This window comes from Rhinatrema bivittatum, chromosome 6 (assembly GCF_901001135.1).
Source record: "Rhinatrema bivittatum chromosome 6, aRhiBiv1.1, whole genome shotgun sequence".
In the NCBI taxonomy this organism is placed as follows: Eukaryota; Metazoa; Chordata; class Amphibia; order Gymnophiona; family Rhinatrematidae; genus Rhinatrema; species Rhinatrema bivittatum.
The window spans coordinates 37,012,521-37,031,210 of NC_042620.1; the positions used below are offsets into that span (position 1 = coordinate 37,012,521).

At 41.0% G+C, this 18,690-nt stretch overlaps 1 protein-coding gene across 4 annotated transcripts in view; it reads right to left on the minus strand.

The window, feature by feature from the left end:
• Nucleotides 1-18,690, minus strand: part of SNX4 (sorting nexin 4) — a 171,478-nt gene that overhangs the window by 108,740 nt on the left and 44,048 nt on the right. For all 4 annotated transcript variants that reach the window (XM_029605279.1, XM_029605281.1, XM_029605280.1 and 1 more), the window contains exons 3-5: nt 10,940-11,078; nt 10,695-10,844; nt 9,903-9,950 (exon numbers count right to left, since the gene is read on the minus strand). In XM_029605279.1, the coding sequence (XP_029461139.1) occupies nt 9,903-9,950; nt 10,695-10,844; nt 10,940-11,078 (337 nt within the window). The remainder of the gene's footprint in view (nt 1-9,902; nt 9,951-10,694; nt 10,845-10,939; nt 11,079-18,690) is intronic.

Sequence of the window (18,690 nt, forward strand, 5' to 3'; positions counted from 1 at the left end):
CAGTGAAATCAAATGACTCAAACTCAGGAAATAAAGACTACTTGATGCACTGGAGCAGATAATGCAGCCACAAAAAAAAAAAAAAGAAAAATCTTGAAAACTTGTTGGAAAAACCTAACAAGATTTTAAGAAGGAAAAGGAAACTCAGCTGAGGGAGTTTCATTGCAAAAAAAAAAAAAAAAGTACCATAAAGGAAAGCTCACCAAAAAAGTGACTGTAGGGCTCTGTAAGACCTTTACAAATATTGCTACACAGAACATCCCCCACGAGTACAGCATGACAGAAAGCTCCAGTAGCTTTGAAGTCAATGCTCTGATTAGGGCTCCATTTGATGACATCACCCAGGTTTAATGACTGCACATCTTGCTTGTCCTCAGAGATACAGAAACTACTTACCTGTAATAATTGTTCTCCGATAGCAGTACAGTGAGCAATACAGATGGGGGATCATGTAACCGATGCACATGCATCAATCCACTGAGGCCCCTGATTTATTAGAAAAACGTTTTGCACAAATCTAAAATGTGTGCTTCAATTCTTAGCCCATTCTGTAGATAAGGCTTTTATTGTTGAAAGCTATTTTTTTACTTCAGGAGGAACTTTTTTTTTTTGAAATCTGATTTAAATTTCTCATTAATACAAAATTGCACCCATCTAGCTATTAGTTCCTTTAGTTACTGGAAGCTCTTTCTTGTTGAAAACGTTGACTCTGCAGAGATAGATTTGGACTGCTTTTCAATCCAAAGTAACATAATACATGACAACAGAAAAAGACCAAACTAATTCATTCAGTTTGCCCAGTTATTTCGGTCCACACTGCAAGGATGTAGACTGCTAGGTATATAGCATGACACCTTGTAAGATCTTTCTTCTTATTCAGGACAGATTTTGTCATCTTTCTTGTTTGTACTCTACCGTCTTGGGCAAATGAGCATACTAAATGCCCCACTTAGATCACACCCAGCATCTCTCACTTTCTGATACTAACCACAAAGCTTTGTTATAATGTAAAGAGATATCAATACTAACATGGCTATTGCTTGGACATCCAGCCTCCTAGGTCCCCTGCATAACCTTACATACACCTAGCTCGGTAAGTGCCTACATTTTCACTAGGACCTCTAGTTGTTACTGTATCTGTAACTTGCCAGACAAACCAAGCTTCTAGTTAATTTTATCACCGGTGTCTGCCAGACACATCTAGCTGTGTGGCTGCATGGGTTTCCTCAATGACTTCTAACATTTCATACTACCCACTTTGCCATTCATCTGGTAGCCCAACACTCTTTGGGTCTGATTTTCAAAAGCATTTACATGTTTAAAACTGGGCTTTACACGTGTAAATGCACTTTATCCATGAAAGTGGGCTTTTGAAAATTGCTAAATATATGCCATTGAATGGTCAATAGGTTTTACCTGTGTTAAGGGCACTTAACATGAGTAAATGGCTTTTGAAAATTACTATGATAGTATGTTACATTTATATGCGTAACTCCTTTGAAAATTCACTTGAGTGTACACAGCTACTAGGAGTAGGACAAAGTGCCAACATAGAAGACAATCTTTGGAATAAAATGAGGAACAGGCCTTATGAACACTTTTTCCTTTTGAGAAAAGTAATATTCTCTAGCTAAAAGAGCCTGAACTTCCTTGACCATATAGTTATCAAGAAAACTCTATTAAAACTGATATTTATAATAAAGATTTCAAAGGAAATGCATTAAGCACATCATCTACTAAATTTACGTCCCAGAGTGGTTCTAAAGGCCTTACTTTTGGATGAAGGATCTCGATTCCTTTTACAAATCCTACAGCCTAAGGATAAAAAGCAACTGAACAAAAGCCTATTTACTTCTGATGGCATTTATGACTATTAACTGAACTTTTAATGAACTCCAGAATAACTGAAGATCAAGTTCTCTCTGTAAACACTAAAACCAGGATAGAGACTTTTCCTGCTTAAATCATCTGCCTGCATCAATAGGCTGCTAAGCCATCATGAGGGTCTCTGTTGCACTTTAGGGAAGATCTTATTTCCATTTACAAGTAATACTCACTTTATGCAATGAACAATTAAAGGAATCTTAATTTAGAGTTTGAATTCATGTCCAGAGAGAATTTGGAAAGGTTAACAGGAGTAACCGAGCCTTTATTTTGCAGAGAGAAAAAAAATGAGCCCCAAGTGGACGGTTCTGAGAACGGAGAACTTTGTCTGATCAGAATATATATATAGACTTGAAAGCACTAAAGCTGATGTAAAATGAGCCAAATAAATTCACGGTGCTAGTCAACATAAGAAAACCAGTGCAAAGGCCATAGGTTACAAAATATTTTCAAACTTTACATCAATGCAGGCAGTTTGAAAATTGCCCCCCCCCCCCCCCAGGTAATATGCATTTAGGACACTTAGGTACATTTGCATTAGGTTTTCCACAATCTTTTTTTTTTTTTTTTGGTTGAAAAGAGTTTATTGTCAAAATAATATAAACATACATGTAACAGCTGTACATTGTACCATATATACAACGGTTCTCACAAACTTGGCAAACCTTTCAAAGAACAACAAAATTACTCCATGAAACAGACATAGAGAAAAACTCCTGCCAAACCAATTTCATATCCCCTCCTATATCCCCCCGGTATCCCCCCCCCCCTCCCCATGTTACCCTAGCTCTTGAACACCAATGACACATTAAGTATGGTAATAATAGTAGTAGTGATAATGACATTAATGGAGTAGGCGGATATCATTAGGACCTTTATGAATAAAATAAATAAAAAGATCCACAAAAGGAAAAATGTACTGACTAACTTAGGAAAGTATACAAAATCACATAGGACCATATATAGCGAACTCTTACCATCCCACCTGGCCCCTGCTTATCCTACTGAGTGGCCGCCTCAGGATTGATATAATGCGAGAGGAAGGGTTTCCAGGTATCGGTTATCAGTGCTTTCTTACTTACAGCAATTCGTTTAACAGTTATGCCTTCGAGCCCTGCCAAATGAGACATTTTATTGTGCCACTGCTTGAAGCTGGGCGCTTCACTAGAGAGCCAAACAGACAAGATCGTTTGCATCGCCAATATTGCAGCCAGCCTCAAGAACCTGAATGTAGCTTTAGATATCGGCAGCGAGGAGTCTGATGGGAGACCAAATAACCAGAACCGTGGTTGATTGGGGACATCAATCCCGTATATCGTAGAGCAAAGGGTCCAAATTTTTTGCCAGAGGGCCTGAACCCTGGGGCATGACCAGAAACAATGAAAGTAATCCCCCCTAGCCTCAGTACATTTCAAGCATTGGGAAGTGGAGCAGATCTTCATCTGATAGGCCTTAGATTTTGAATAATAATATTGCCATAGAAATTTATATTGTAACTCTCGGAGATTCGAATTTTCCGAGGTCTTAGGAATGTTGCCCAAATAATCTTTTATATCCATCTCGGTTATGTTAAGTGTTGGACTGTTATCCCATTTATGTGCGATTGCCTCCCACAAAAAGTTTCGAGTACCTTGCTCAACCACCTTTACTAGCATAGATGACACAAAATTGTGCAGAGTAGTTAAATCACAAGCAGATTGTGATAAATTGCAGGAAGACCTTGTGAGACTGGAAAATTGGGCATCCAAATGGCAGATGAAATTTAATGTGGATAAGTGCAAGGTGATGCATATAGGGAAAAATAACCCATGCTATAATTACACGATGTTGGGTTCCATATTAGGTGCTACAACCCAAGAAAGAGATCTAGGTGTCATAGTGGATAACACATTGAAATTGTCGGTTCAGTGTGCTGCGGCAGTCAAAAAAGCAAACAGAATGTTGGGAATTATTAGAAAAGGAATGATGAATAAAACGGAAAATGTCATAATGCCTCTGTATCGCTCCATGGTGAGACCGCACCTTGAATACTGTGTACAATTCTGGTCGCCGCATCTCAAAAAAGATATAATTGCGATGGAGAAGGTACAGAGAAGGGCTACCAAAATGATAAGGGGAATGGAACAACTCCCCTATGAGGAAAGACTAAAGAGGTTAGGACTTTTCAGCTTGGAGAAGAGATGACTGAGGCGGGATATGATAGAGGTGTTTAAAATCATGAGAGGTCTAGAACAGGTAGATGTGAATCGGTTATTTACTCTTTCGGATAGTAGAAGGACTAGGGGACACTCCATGAAGTTAGCATGGGGCACATTTAAAACTAATCGGAGAAAGTTCTTTTTTACTCAACGCACAATTAAACTCTGGAATTTGTTGCCAGAGAATGTGGTTCGTGCAGTTAGTATAGCTGTGTTTAAAAAAGGATTGGATAAGTTCTTGGAGGAGAAGTCCATTACCTGCTATTAAGTTCACTTAGAGAATAGCCACTGCCATTAGCAATGGTTACATGGAATAGACTTAGTTTTTGGGTACTTGCCAGGTTCTTATGGCCTGGATTGGCCACTGTTGGAAACAGGATGCTGGGCTTGATGGACCCTTGGTCTGACCCAGTATGGCATTTTCTTATGTTTTCTTATGTTTTCTTATAGAGCATTTGGGCGACCCTTGAGAAGGGCGCATAAAGAGGGTTTCTAGAAACCTGTAGTCTGAAGGGGCAAAGCCCAATAACCCCTTGGTAATTATATAATGCCGTACTTGTAGATAATTGAACACATCCCTAATTGATAACTGATATTTGTCCTGCAATTCCTGAAATGTGTAAATACAACCCTGTGTCCAATTTATTAATTGGCCTACAAACTTTACACCCTGCCCCTCCCATCTAGAAAAGACTGTGCTAGCCAGTCCTGGTAGGAACAGCGGGTTACCACACAATGGTACCATGGGCGTCTCATTACCAGAAGCACCTCTGTAGGTCCTTAAGAAGGACAAGGCTTTCCTGCCCGCTTGTAGTATCAAATAATTCCTGGCAAATGAGGGAACTTCACTCACCGGCACTTGAATGAGCGCCGCCAGATCCATACCCTGAAACCACGCAAGCAGGTGTGGATGAGAGGAGTGGAAAGATGTCCCACCAAACCAGTCTTTGATGTGGCGTAGCATACACACAAGATTGTATTTTTTAAAATCCGGGCAGGCCATTCCTCCCTTGAGGAGAGGTTCCTGTAACCAACTCAGGGCCACTCGCGCCCTGCGGCCCTGCCATAGAAACTGACGTAGCTCCCTATAGATGGTCCTGAGGTCCTCTCTATGCAACCACATCGGGATCATCTGCAGAAGGTACAACCATCTAGGTAATTCGATCATTTTAAACAAGTGTATGCGCCCCGTAAAGGAAAGGGGTAGGTGTGACCAACGCAGCAGGCGATCCTTAAGGTTTTTCAACATTGGACGCAAATTCGTGTGGTAGAGGTTGTCAATATTGGATGGGACCAATATACCTAAGTATTTAATGTGAGAGGGAGCCCAGCGCAAAGGGAAAGAGGGACCCCAGGTCTTGGCCAAAGTACCATAAACCGGCATGGCTTCCGACTTTTCCCTATTAATTTTAAGGCCGGAAAATGCCCCAAACTCCGCCTGATATTTTAAAACATGAGGCAGAGAACCCCTCGGATCCGTCAGAAAAATGAGTAGGTCGTCAGCAAAAGCTGCAATCTTAAAGGACGTATTTTCCACCTCAAGACCCCTGATACTAGAGTCCGAAGCTATCCTCCGTAGTAAAGGGTCGAGAGATAGAATGTATAATAAGGGTGACAATGGGCATCCTTGGCGGACCCCCCGGTGAGGTGTAAAGGAGGACGTAATGGAACTATTAACTAGAAGGTGGGATGTTGGGTTTGTGTAAAGGAGCTGAACATATTGTAAAATATTACCGGAGAAGCCAAATCTGCCTAGGACTGAGAAAAGGTAAGGCCAAGCTACCCTATTCAAAGGCCTTCTCTGAGTCAAAACTGATCGCCATGGATTCCAACTTGTGGTACCCACAGTAGGCCATTGCCATGATAAGGTTCACGATATGGGAGCTGGCTGACCGACCTTTAACAAACCCTACTTGATGGGCAGAAATCAGATTCGGGAGCACTGCACCTATTCTAGTGGCTAATACATTTGCCAGTAGCTTTAGATCACAATTTAACAGTGATATTGGCCGATAGGACGCAGCCTGCGCTGGATCCTTCCCCGGTTTCGGTAATACAGTAATGTAAGCCTTATTAAAATTTGGTGGGAAAGCCTTGGACTCCAACCCTCGCCGATAGAAATCACATAATGGCTCAGAAACATGAGTCTTTAAGATTTTAAAATAATCATAAGAGAACCCATCCGGCCCCGGGGCTTTCCCCGCTTTGCTGTTCTGGATGACCTTAATGAGTTCGAAGGGAGTGATGGGTTTGTTAAGCATCTCTAACTGGGAAGGGGTAAGAGTCGGTAGAGAAATACCTGAAAAGAACTTTTCCTCCTCCATGTCCCCACCCTCCCGATCTTCAGAGTATAGGTGAGCATAAAATAAGCGGAAGGTCTCTCCAATATCCTTGTCTTTAAGGGCCCATATACCTTGTTGGGTCCTCAATTTATCAATGTGTGTTTTACTTCGTCTAGTTCTAACTAAATTTGCGAGCCTTTTCCCCGTTTTGTTTCCAAAACGAAAAAAATTGTGTTCAGCACATTGGTAGCTTTTCACGGCTCTTTGATGCAAATAGCCCTGCAATTCCCCCAAGGTATGCCCGTGTTGAGTCTACGGTCCGATCCTGAAGCAAACGCTGCTTCGCCTTATGTAGGTCTTGTTCTAGTTGCAATATAGTAGAATTAAGCCTCTTATTGCGAGCATGAATATAGGAGAGGATTTCGCCTCTCATCACAGATTTGCTAGCTTCCCAAAAAAGATTGGGATCTGATCGATGAACTCCATTCGTGTCACTGTAAAACAGCCACTTCTCTTGAAGGAATTTCTGAAACTCTGCGTCATTTTTTAAATAAGCAGGAAATCTCCACCATCTATTCTCTGACACGGGCATACCAAAACTGATATCCGTCCATATCAATGCATGATCAGAAACACACGCATGACCAATGGTCGCTGCTTTGATACAGGGGAATAGTGATCTGTCACCCAATATGTAATCTATGCGAGAAGAAGTTTTATGGACTTTAGACTCATGGGTATAGTCCTCCTCTGGATGTAAATTCCGCCAATAATCCAATAATTGTAATTGATTACAAAATTTACCTAAGGAAGTGGCTTTACGGGGCGGGTTCCCGGCTCCCCCAACTGATGTCCTATCCAAACAAGGGTCCATAACCACATTGAAGTCCCCAGCAACCAGGAGACTCCCCACTTTATGTTGTAATATTTGGCCCGTAATATGATGGAGGAATGTGGGAGAACCTGTGTTAGGTCCATACACATTGCAAATTGTGACCTCTTTACCATGCAGAGATCCCGTAAATAAGGAGTATCTGCCATCAGAGTCCTGAAGTTCCGAAAGCAGTTTAAAATTTAAAGATTTATGTATAAGAATCGCCACTCTTGCTTTTTTCCCTAAGGCTGGAGAAAAGTAAACCTGTCCTACCCAGTCCCGACAAAGTTTGGTACTCTCCACCGCCGTAAGGTGAGTCTCCTGTATGCAGGCTATATCTATTTTTTGTCTACGCAAGTGTTGTAGCACTTTTGTCCGTTTAACCGGATTCCCAAGGCCGTTCACATTCAGACTGGCCAATCTAACCGCAGGCGGAGTCATGGAGGTAGACTATAGGCCGTCATAAGTAAACTGCGATTGGTTAGAAAACCGGCAGCCAAAGAGCCCCCCAGCCTAGGCTCCTCAGCCAGTCGAACCTGGCCAACAGTAAAGTTAAAACCATACCCAATGAAACACCACCTTTGTTTAGAGCTAGTAACCCCCAATCCCTCCTCCCTCCCCCCTCCCACCAATCCCACCCCTCCGCCCCTACCCATCCCCCTTATACCCAAAACACGCCTTCCCTTAAACCCGGGAAGAGAAGTGTCACTAAAAATGTGACCGGTTACCATTCCTGTCTGTACCTATAATGCCCCCCACCCCCCGAGGGGGCAGTGTACCCCCCGTTCCCCACACCAGGGCGAGTTAAGCGTTCACCCCAGCAACATGATGATATAATAAACAGTGAACCCAGAATCATTGAACAATAAACAGTAAACAGTGGGTGACTCTAAGCAGAGCCCCCCGAATCTTTGCAACTCATACGGCCGAGGTATAATGGTTGGCGGTACGGCAGAGGTGGACCTGGCATATGATAACAAAAACAAAGAATAAAAAAAGAACGTGATACTCGAAACCATACCTTAGAAAGTCCATATCCTGGTTGACTTACAGCTTATGTGCTTAGGATCCCCCTTATTCTTTAAAGATGGGGAATTGATAATAAGAATAATAAAATTAGCCTCACTGCGCCTGAAAATAAAAGGAGAGGAGGGGGGGGGGGAGAAAAAAAAAAGAAAAGAGAGAAAAGAAATGCACATGCTCCCCAACATATTGTCCCTCCATTGTGTCCATACTGTTATGTTCCTGCCGCAGGTGCAAATACTAAGGCGTGTAAACGGCGAGTTCTCATCACTCGCCCCTTCAGTTCTAGTCGCCAGTGTTCCCGCCACGTGGTAATCGCCATTATACCTCCAAGGAAAGTCTAAGTCTTTCTCCAAGGGAATCTCGGAGTCCTTCCAACTGTAGAGTGCACCAAGCCTGTAATCAGGATATGTATCCCAAAGCTGCCACGGGAAAAAGTTCAGTCCCCAGCTATGCTAGCCATGAATGCTTTCGCCGCTGACAGTTCCTTAAATTGATGTAACGATCCGGAGTGCCAGATTTTCAGGGTAGCTGGATATTGCAGCTGAAATTTTATATTCCGCTTGAACAGGTCCGAGCAAATCGGGCTGTACGCTTTCCTTTTCATTGAAAGCTGCGAAGAAAAGTCCTGAAACATACGGACTGGCGTTCCCTGATACTGCAGATCTTTCTTCAGCCGGGCAGCCTGCATAATCGTTTGCTTCTGGGCCCAATTTAATATACGAGCAATGACAAGCCGCAGCCGTTGTTCATTATCCGAGTGCCTCCCGAGTCTGTGTGCCCTTTCAACGCACAACTTCCCCTCCAAGTCAGAGAGACCTAGCGCTTCGGGCAGCCATTTTTCTAGGAACTGGGGCAGAGACCTTTCTTCCAACGTTTCAGGTAGGGCCGTGATACGAATATTGTTACGTCTCGCCCTGTTCTCCAAATCATCTAATTTGTCTATTTGGTCTCGCGACTGGCTTTCCAAAGCCGTGACTTTCTGCGATAGGGCATTGTTTTCGTCCTCTAAGGTCGCAATCCGCGATTCTGCCTGTTCAATTCTGGGCGGGAGATCTGCAATAGACTTTTTAAGCTCTTGGAATTGCCCCGTTAAATCGTTAAATCTAGAATCGAGGGCTCGAACGACCGCTGCAGTTATCTGCTCAGTTAGATCGCCCGGGGGGTCACGGGGTGGAGAGTTTGGCGAGGCACTTGCTGAAGGAGAGGAGGTTTGCCGGTCAGGCGTGGGCGCCATTTTGAGAAGCGCGTCTTTGAGTCGATCTCTGTCTTTTTTACCCCCTCTCAAGGGCATTACCGACGTCGTTTTAGACATATATTTGTCTATAGACATTTACCTTAGCTCTGATGTGGTTTTGGTCCGTTTTCGAAGTGTAATGAAGGGGAAATTAGCCGATGTTACAGGAATGGTACCCGGAGCTGAAGCGGATACGTCCGTTCAGCTGCACCACATCACGTGACCCCAGTTCGTATTCACAATGCTTCCGTCTTCTCCCTGGCCTCCCTAATCCTTCATGCCCTCTCCACAATCTTAACAGTAGATTTAGTTCATAGGAAAGGGATATTAAATTTCTTTAATAACCTTACTATGGTATGTTAAAGTTCTACATTTCAAGATTACATTCCTCAAGCACTCTTTACCTTTATTTGAAACCCAGTCTCATAAACTGCTTCCTTCCATCCACTTTCCTAAAAAAAAAAAAAAAAAAAAAAAAAGAAATGCAAGTCATTAGGACTAGAACTAAACAATAAGATTACAAGTGTTTTCCAGGCTTCAGTACTTTACATCATATCATCATTCAGTCTTCCCTGCAAGAACTTAAGGCACACACACTATCTATTTGACTAATCATTGCATCAGTGATGTCCATTATGTCCAGCTTCAGTCTAAGTGACCTGAAAGTATTATTTAATATTTGCTACTAGAAATCAACTATAGAAAGCTCAAACAGGATTTCTCTTTAAAGTAAGTGAAACCAACCTTTTAGAAAAGCATCATCACCACAGCCTCCCAGATCAGGGACATTAGCTATAGGCCAGAAGAAAACCAAAACTGCTAAGTACACCAGCAAGAAATTCTAAAAATGTTATCACAAAACAAGCCCCATCCCTCGCGACTCAGCTGTAACACTTTGCACTGGTGAGCAGAAGACCCTAGTTTAGACGATATCACGTCCGACAAGGTGGACTGGGCATGGACACAGCCCAAAGCAGATATGCTTCGGCTCTCTTAGAGAGAGGCCTAGCAGCCTTGAAGCAGGCTTCCCCTTGTAGTCGCCAGCTGGCAAAAGTACTGAAATCATCTAGGCCAAACATCTATATGCATGGATGCATTACCACTTTAATATTAACTCAGCATGTTGTCTGTTCGTGTGGAAGTGATTGGAATTTTCTATGTTAGAGACAATCAAATAAAACCAGCAGATACAATACCTGTGTTAAAAAAGAATAAAAGATTTTGTCGTGGCAGAGGATGGGATGAGAAGCCACTCGTAAAAGGAAGTTTTCCAAACCAATCCTCCGTCTTTCTACAAAGTCAGGGTCCATGTTATCCGCTGACAACTTATGCCAGACAAACTCTGCCTGAGGAGAAGAATGGTAAAACACATCAATGGAACGTCCTCTTTGGCTAGAATATCACAGAATAGCATCGTGTGTCTAGATGTCAATTTCCTTACCCTTTTTTCCGGTAAAGGTGGGACAACGATATACGGGTACGTAACTAGCAAGTAGTTTCTCAATAATTCAAATTCACTATATCGCCGCCATAGTGACTCTGGAGGAGTGTTTTGACCCTCAAGCTGGTTCTCAACAGATCTGAGAACACAAACACAACAGAATGCATAGTTAACCTGAATATTTAGCATGCTTGCATAATTTTATTTCTAGATATACACTGTTTCATTTGTCTTACAGTATCTATTGAAGCAAAAAGGTTTCAGCCTAGAGATTTTTTGTTCACCTTTGATATTTAAGTTCTTTCACAGGATCGTACCCTAATAAAACTTAAACCTGTAACATACTGCTGTTATTCAACTAAAAAAGGTAAGTCTATTGAAGTAAAAAGAAAATGCTTGCATTGTTTTTATTTTTTCTTCTGTTTCATCTCACAGGCTCACAGAAGCACTTCTGCAAGATGATGCAAGAGTCATGATCTTTATTTTTGTTTCAGTCAGATTTGAACCGAGTTCCACACCAGAGGACTACTATATATTTTCAACTTATACACACCACCCTTTCATAAACACTCTAGGCTGGTTTACAAAAGCAGTACACAATTTTGGCCACTTCACAAAAATCACTTCTCCATTTGAGAGTGGAGGAAAAATGTAAGAACTCTGACGTCTCTTATTGTGATTATGCATGGGTATGCATGGTTTAAATGTGATTTGAGAATGTATGAGTTGAATGTGTGGGTTCTAATTTAAATTTTAAATATGAAGTACGGCTGTTGTGTGTGATATTTGGTATTGTGTACATATTTAAGAAAAGATATTCTGTAAGAATTGTTGAATAGATATCTGTATAATATTAAAGGTTTGTGATATATATTGGAAAAAGCTGTTTCAATGATATAAAACAAAATACTGTTCTTTGAGGAATATATAAATGCTTTGTCTGTGACACTTGCTCCTATCTTTATTGTTCTGCATTACAAAAATAGAAAACATAAAACCCTAATGGCCTGATTTTAAAAAGCATTTACATTCTTAAAATTAGGTTCCACAAGTAAGTGGGCTTTTGAAAATTTCTATAATATATGCCATTAAATTGTCCATAGGATTTACCTGTGTAAGTGCACTTTACGCAGGTAAATGGCTTTTGAAAATTGCCCCCATAATAAATATACTATGGAGCTTGTCAGTGACAGCCACTGGTGTGGAATAAGAACGCAGAAGATTCAAACCTAAAAAGGGTGTTCTCTATTTTCTAGAAGTTTCCTGTACATCGGACCATTTCGATAATTTTTCTGTTGGTCCAATAAAAGGCAGTGTCACCCACCAAGAGCAGTCAATGTATTTTTAGTATTGCTTTTAAGAAAACAAAACAAGTGCAGTTTGTTCTAAATGGCCTTCATAACAACCATTCAGGAAGTTTTATTTATGAATTTCCCATAAATGTACAAGGGTCATATTTAATCACTGGTCTGTATTGGAAGCTAGTTTGTTTTTTGTTTTTTTTATTTCGGTTGCAATTATAAAGTCATTGCTTCCCTTGAGAGCTGTTCATGCTGTCAGTTTTAGAAAACACGACAGTACTCAGTTTTGATGCTCTCTGTCAGGGGTTTGCACTGCACTTTTTCATTGTCTATTGGGCTTTCCCTACATGTCGACGTTATCAATATATGTCAATCTGTCTTTTAAGCATAGATATCATGCGGCTCACCTGCTGACATTTGGAAACAGCACGCTGACAGTCGACTTCCGCTTATAAGCTTTGCTTAAAAGAAGAGGTTTTTAACAGATATTAAACCATCTAGAGCATTTTGATGCAAGTTGGTCGCCAGATGATTTATGTAATAATATTAAACATATGTACTTTTCTCATTATTTGTTTCAGTAAACGGCAGCATGGGAATGAAAAAGTGCAGCGCAAACCCCTGAAGCAGAGCATCAAAACAGTTAGGTTAGGTTTTTGAAAACTGACAGCATGAACCACTCTCAAAGGAAATAACGACTTTTTAATTTCAACAAAAATCGTAAAAAATTATATATATATATATATATATATTAGCTATAAAGCTTCCGATACAGACCAATGATTAAATAAGACCCATGTACATTTAAGGGAAGTTCAGAAATAAAACTCCTTGAACAGGTGTTATGAAGGTCCATTAGAACAAAGTACCCTTGTTTTGTTTTCTTAAATATATTGAAAGCTATTGGTAGGTGACATTGCAGTTTATTGCATTCAGTTTTTGTGACTCTCTCTCTTGTATTTGAATAAGGTCCAATAAAAAGAACAGCACTGCCAACTCATGAAAACTTTTTTTCCTAGCACCCTTTTTCCCCTGCTGCTTTGTACGTTCAGCTCAGTCAGATCCAGCGCAGGAATCTGATGCCTTTATCCTTCATTCGCAAATACCCTGGGATTTCCCCATTTTATTTATTTCCTCCCTTTGTGGGTACAAAACATGAACTTCTGTGTATAAAAGTTATGCCCCAAATAGTTAGCATAAAACGAGTTAGATTGGGCCCTTAAGAGTTGAGGATGTTATGCTTCTTAAAAGTTGTGTGCTTTGTGTACATATATTTTATGCATAGAAACCCCTGCACCATGAACTCCAGGTTCAGTCCCAGAGACCAACTATAGCCCCAGAAACTTTACTCCACATCTGACCAGGAGTTAAATATCCAGCATTAATTAAACATGAGTGAGACCTACACACCTCTGTATTTGGGAGTAATATCTAATGCCATTATTAATATGGAATTTGCATGGAGAAGCGCAAATCTGTGTGCATATTTATACTCAGGGTTGCGTGTACGATTTTTGAGATGAATTTTAAAAAGGCATGCATGAGCCAAAATTAGGAGGTACAAGGTGTAGGTAGCATATGCACATGTCCACCCGATTTTAAAAGGCACCAACATATACGTGCAACTGCCGATGCACAAATATCTCACTCCAAAGCAAAAAGGAGCCTGGTATCGGCGAAGCCAAGGGATAGGCCCATAAGTATCCACGTAGAAGTAAGCACATGCCTGGCCTGTGCCTACGTCTAATGCCACATAACTTTACTTCTGCTACTGAGGAGGTTTAAGTTCAAAAAGCAAAAGATATAGGCATCTGTGAGGGATTTACAGGGTCTGGGGTAACTGATGGGAGTGCGGGCTAAAGAACCAGAGGGATTTTGAGGACCTAATTGTAGACTGGGAAAACTGGTGGACGAACTGGTGAAACTGGTCATGATGTGGACACACACCTGCTATAAAAGTCCCCCACTTACACGGCTCAAATGCGACTTTATGTGGCTGTGCGCGCCCACTCGCAAAATTGGGAACACACATACATGTGTATGTGCGCAGGTGTTATAAAATGGCCACGTATCTGGGCACGCGACCCCCCTCTCCCGTTTGAAAGTTACCATGCCAGTGTGTAAAACTCTTTTGCTACACCACAAAACCTTTACGCACAAAGATGTGTACAGAACCATACGCTGACGTGTGTACACGGCATAGCGCACCCTCATACATCAGGATCAAAGTAACTGATCACTGAAAAGACTCTGGAAATATAGGGAGCTACGCTATAGGGCCATACAAATGAACCGAAGCGGTAAAAGAAAAAAACCTTGTCGTCATAAACTTCTAATTTGAAAATCCCTGTGTACTATTCCTGTTGGTGAAGATAAGCAAACCCAGACAATTAAAAAGTAGGATTTAATCTGCAGACGTGAACTGAGCCTGAAATGTGAGCTGTGGTGCAAATGGCATGGATACAGATGTGCTTACTCTTTTGGAATTACTGGGGAAGTAAAAGTCTGCTTGAGGGAGTTAAATATTTTAGCAGGGGACTGATCCCAGTTACGAAGTCTGGTGGGGCTGAGCAGTATTTCTGCCAGCAGATTTCAAGCATTTCAGGCTAAAACCGCAACGCAGCTGACATATTTCAGCTGTACCTATGGACAGGCATCCAAGGTAGAAGGGCACCAAATATAAGATCAAAAACTAAAACCTCGATGTTTCTAAACCCAGAAATAACTTCAAAATACAGATACTGCACCCCAGACTTTATATCGTGTTTATGTTTCACGGCTGAAAAATCGACATTCCACTCCCTGCAAGACACGCCAGCTACAAACAAGTGCTAGCAATAACAAATCTTTATTCTGCAGGATGCTTAAACCCTTCTGTGCATTTATAATCCAAACATACTAAGCAAATGGCTTGCTATTTTTAATAGCTTCTCCATTATCATTAGCTTCCATAATTTAACAATTCGTATCCATATGGGCAGAGTATGTTTCCAATCAGCTGGCCTCAAGCATCCTTTTAAAATTGAGCAGCTTTGCCTCGGATAACTGAAATCACAGACACATCCAAAGAGTGAGGGTTTTTTTTCTTTCCACACAAAATGGTACAACGTGAATTGATAATTCCAACATGTACTGCTGCTGATGATTAAGAACAAACCAGATGAACTCAGCTGAAGAAAAAATAAATAAAACTCTACCAGCAAATTGTTAACAGGCAGCAACTTTTTTTTTTTTTTTTTTTAATAACATGTAAATCACAAGCTGTAACTTTAACCAGAATATTATTACAACACAGCCCAATTTCTGAAGCAAATGAAGCAGTCATATCCCTAGGGTCCAGAGGGAAGCTTACAGTCAAGGTCATGTCTGAATTTACACCAGAATACCAGCCCCTTTAACAATGAGCTTTTAAAAGCATCCTGCTCATTCCTGTTTAATGGCCAACACTATCAAGGAAAACATTTTTCCCACCAGCATGTGTACCGTATCAGTCTTGCTGCAACAGCTTCATTTGCAATTAGATTTTCCATGTTCAAAAGCCCACTTCCTTCTGATCACAAAGGATAAAAATCAATGATTTGTTTCAAAAGCATCAGAATTTTTTAAAACTGGATTTACAATTATTGTAAGGGGTATGGGCAATGCTGGGACTTGAACCCACGATCTTCTGTTCAGGTTAGGGTTGCTGGGGAGCATTCTCAGCCATTGGGAATGGGGAGGAAGTCAGAGCCATCATGCAATGACAACATTTCCTGTCTGGCTTTAGGGCCCATTAATTGCAGGGTTCTGGGAGAAGCCCTGTGCACAGTCCCCATCCTATGACTATGATTGGACTAAAGTTTCTATTCTGAGAAAATACTGGGACCAGTGGTGGTAGGGAGTCAGGCTTGAGGTGCGAGGGCTGTACCATGCTAAACTCAGGGCCTAGCTGCACTCTGTATTTGAGATCCAATTTCCTAGTCACCAGCAGACACGTAAGTGGGATCCTGCCACATTCTGGACTGCAGATCTTGGAGCAGCCTGTGGCTCTAGAAGCCGCAGAAGATCACAAATCTCTCTTTTCAGGTCACCCTCGTTCCTCACAATATTTAATGTCTTTGCCAACTTATCTAGAAACTTGGAATAGAAAAGGTCCTCACGTTCTGATGAGTGCTGAAACAAGATGTAACAGTAAAATGTTTATATTATGTATGAACGGTATCACTACTGTAAGTACTTGTAAAATACTGTCCAGTGTAGCAGTGTTGCTCAAACATTTAAGCTCTGCCGCCTTTTTTCATCTCTGTATTAATTTTAAACCCCATAAAAATAAAAGAACAAATTAACTTTTAGCACAATATACTGCAATCAGAGATACATGAAACGAAGCTTCTCATGACCCCTACCATGCTCCATCCCTGATCCCCATCCCAAACCCCACCCCTGGAGTAGGTGAGAGTTGTCCTCCAGTTTGAGAATCCCTCCAATATACAAAAGGAGGTCATTTTTTAAAGGTTTTATACATGCAAGTCCTTTGAAAATTCACTCCATAGGGCTGAATTTTCAAAAAGGTTTTATGCATGTAAATGCACTTTGCGCCCATAAATGAGCTTATGAAAATTGTTACATCTGCTACTTTTATGTGCATAACTCCTTTACAAATTACCTCCAAAAAGCATAAGTTGTTTTTTTTTAAACTACATGTCATTCATGTGTGTGTGTGTGTGTGCTGTCTGTTCCCCCCAACTCCTCCCCTCTCCAACACTGTCCCTCCCTTTCACTCCACACCAACCAACCTCTTCCCCTCCTACGTATCATTCATATAAAAGTGTATACATACTGTGAGTTCTCCCAACTCCTCCCCAGCACCGTCTCTTCTGCCCCAACTCCCCTTCCCCATTCTTCCACCTATTCCTTCCCCCTATACTCTAGCAGTCTCTCCCCCTCACCCCTTCCCCATCCCCACACTCTCTTACCTTTTCCTCCCCTCCCCAGCACTGAAAGCGTAGGAGACTAACAATATTCATAACAATCACTAACGCCATTCCATACAAGAAAACTTAACACTCATTACTTTGAACACCTTGATTATTCTACATGTTGAAACTATTACTAACATCTATAGCACTACCAAATGTATGCAGTGCTGCACAGATACACATAAAAGACAGCACTGTTGCCACATTATAAACCAAATCATTAAAAAAGTAAGTACAGTTATTCCATCCTCAATTAAGATTAGGATCAACTACTTATGTTCAGTCAACCTTTCGTTTTTTGTTTTACTGTGAGACATACAATACGAAGCTTGTGCAAAGTTCAGATAGCAAAACCATATGTTTTCCTTTAACAGCAGGGCTTACAATACATTTTATTCATGGCCTGGACACACTTGGCTACAAAAAAAAAAAAAAAAGTTAAATTTCAGAAATAAAAAACTCTCAGCTCCTACCTCCATAACAAACGATATAAAGAATTAGAAATACTTACATTACTGCTAGAAGTCACACTCATTTGCCTTCATTCAACATGTTAAGCTTGAAAACTCCGTTTCTTCTAATATGCCAATTAAACTAATGGCTGGAAATGAGCCATTAAACAGTTTTGAAGGTAGTAAAAGGGAAAGGGCTTCAGGAATCTTAAATCCTAAGGAAGGAAATAATATCAGGCTTATTTCCTTATAAAAATAAACTTTCCCTGACCAGCATGCTCTGCATGAGTAGGTCAGGCTCCAGTTTTCGAGGCAAGAATTGGCTGGCATTCCTAGCCTCTTTAAATCCAGCATTCTTTAGCTGCGATGGAGTGATGACCTGAGAAGAGTGGTTAGGCACAAAGACTGCACATGGTGAGTTACCATATGAAAGGTCACAAATAAGGAGCTGAGGACATGTCTTCGGTGAGACCGTGTGATGCAGTTTGCCTCGGATACATAGCAGCGCTGTTCCTGCTTTGCTTTTTCACTCGGACGTTATAAAAACTATTTGACCACTGACGCACAAAAGCACTGGATATCTTCTTTGCTGCTGGGCACCACACAGAGCGCCAGAGTGCTTTCATAAAAAGTGGGCCATAAATTATTTTTGCAAATATTTCATTGGATCTTTTGAAAAATATTTTATTTTGTGCCTGATCTGCAACCACGGTTGAACAAATAAACGTGGAAAGGTGCACTATTCTTGGGAGCACAGCAGCATTCCAAATGTGTTCCTTGTGGACGCTGTACTTCCTCCATTTTTAATAGCATGATAAAGGACTATGATTCATCTTCCACTGCCGACAGTTATGCTCTTAAGTCCAAATGGACACACTCTCTCCTAAATGCATCCTTTTTCTCTACTACACACAGAATGCATAATATAAAGATTCTTGGAAACAAAAATGTAATACAGGGTTTTCATTTAGATCAAAACATAAAATGCTATCAAACACAAAACAAACAGTTACACTAAAAACAAATACCATTCTTTTGAC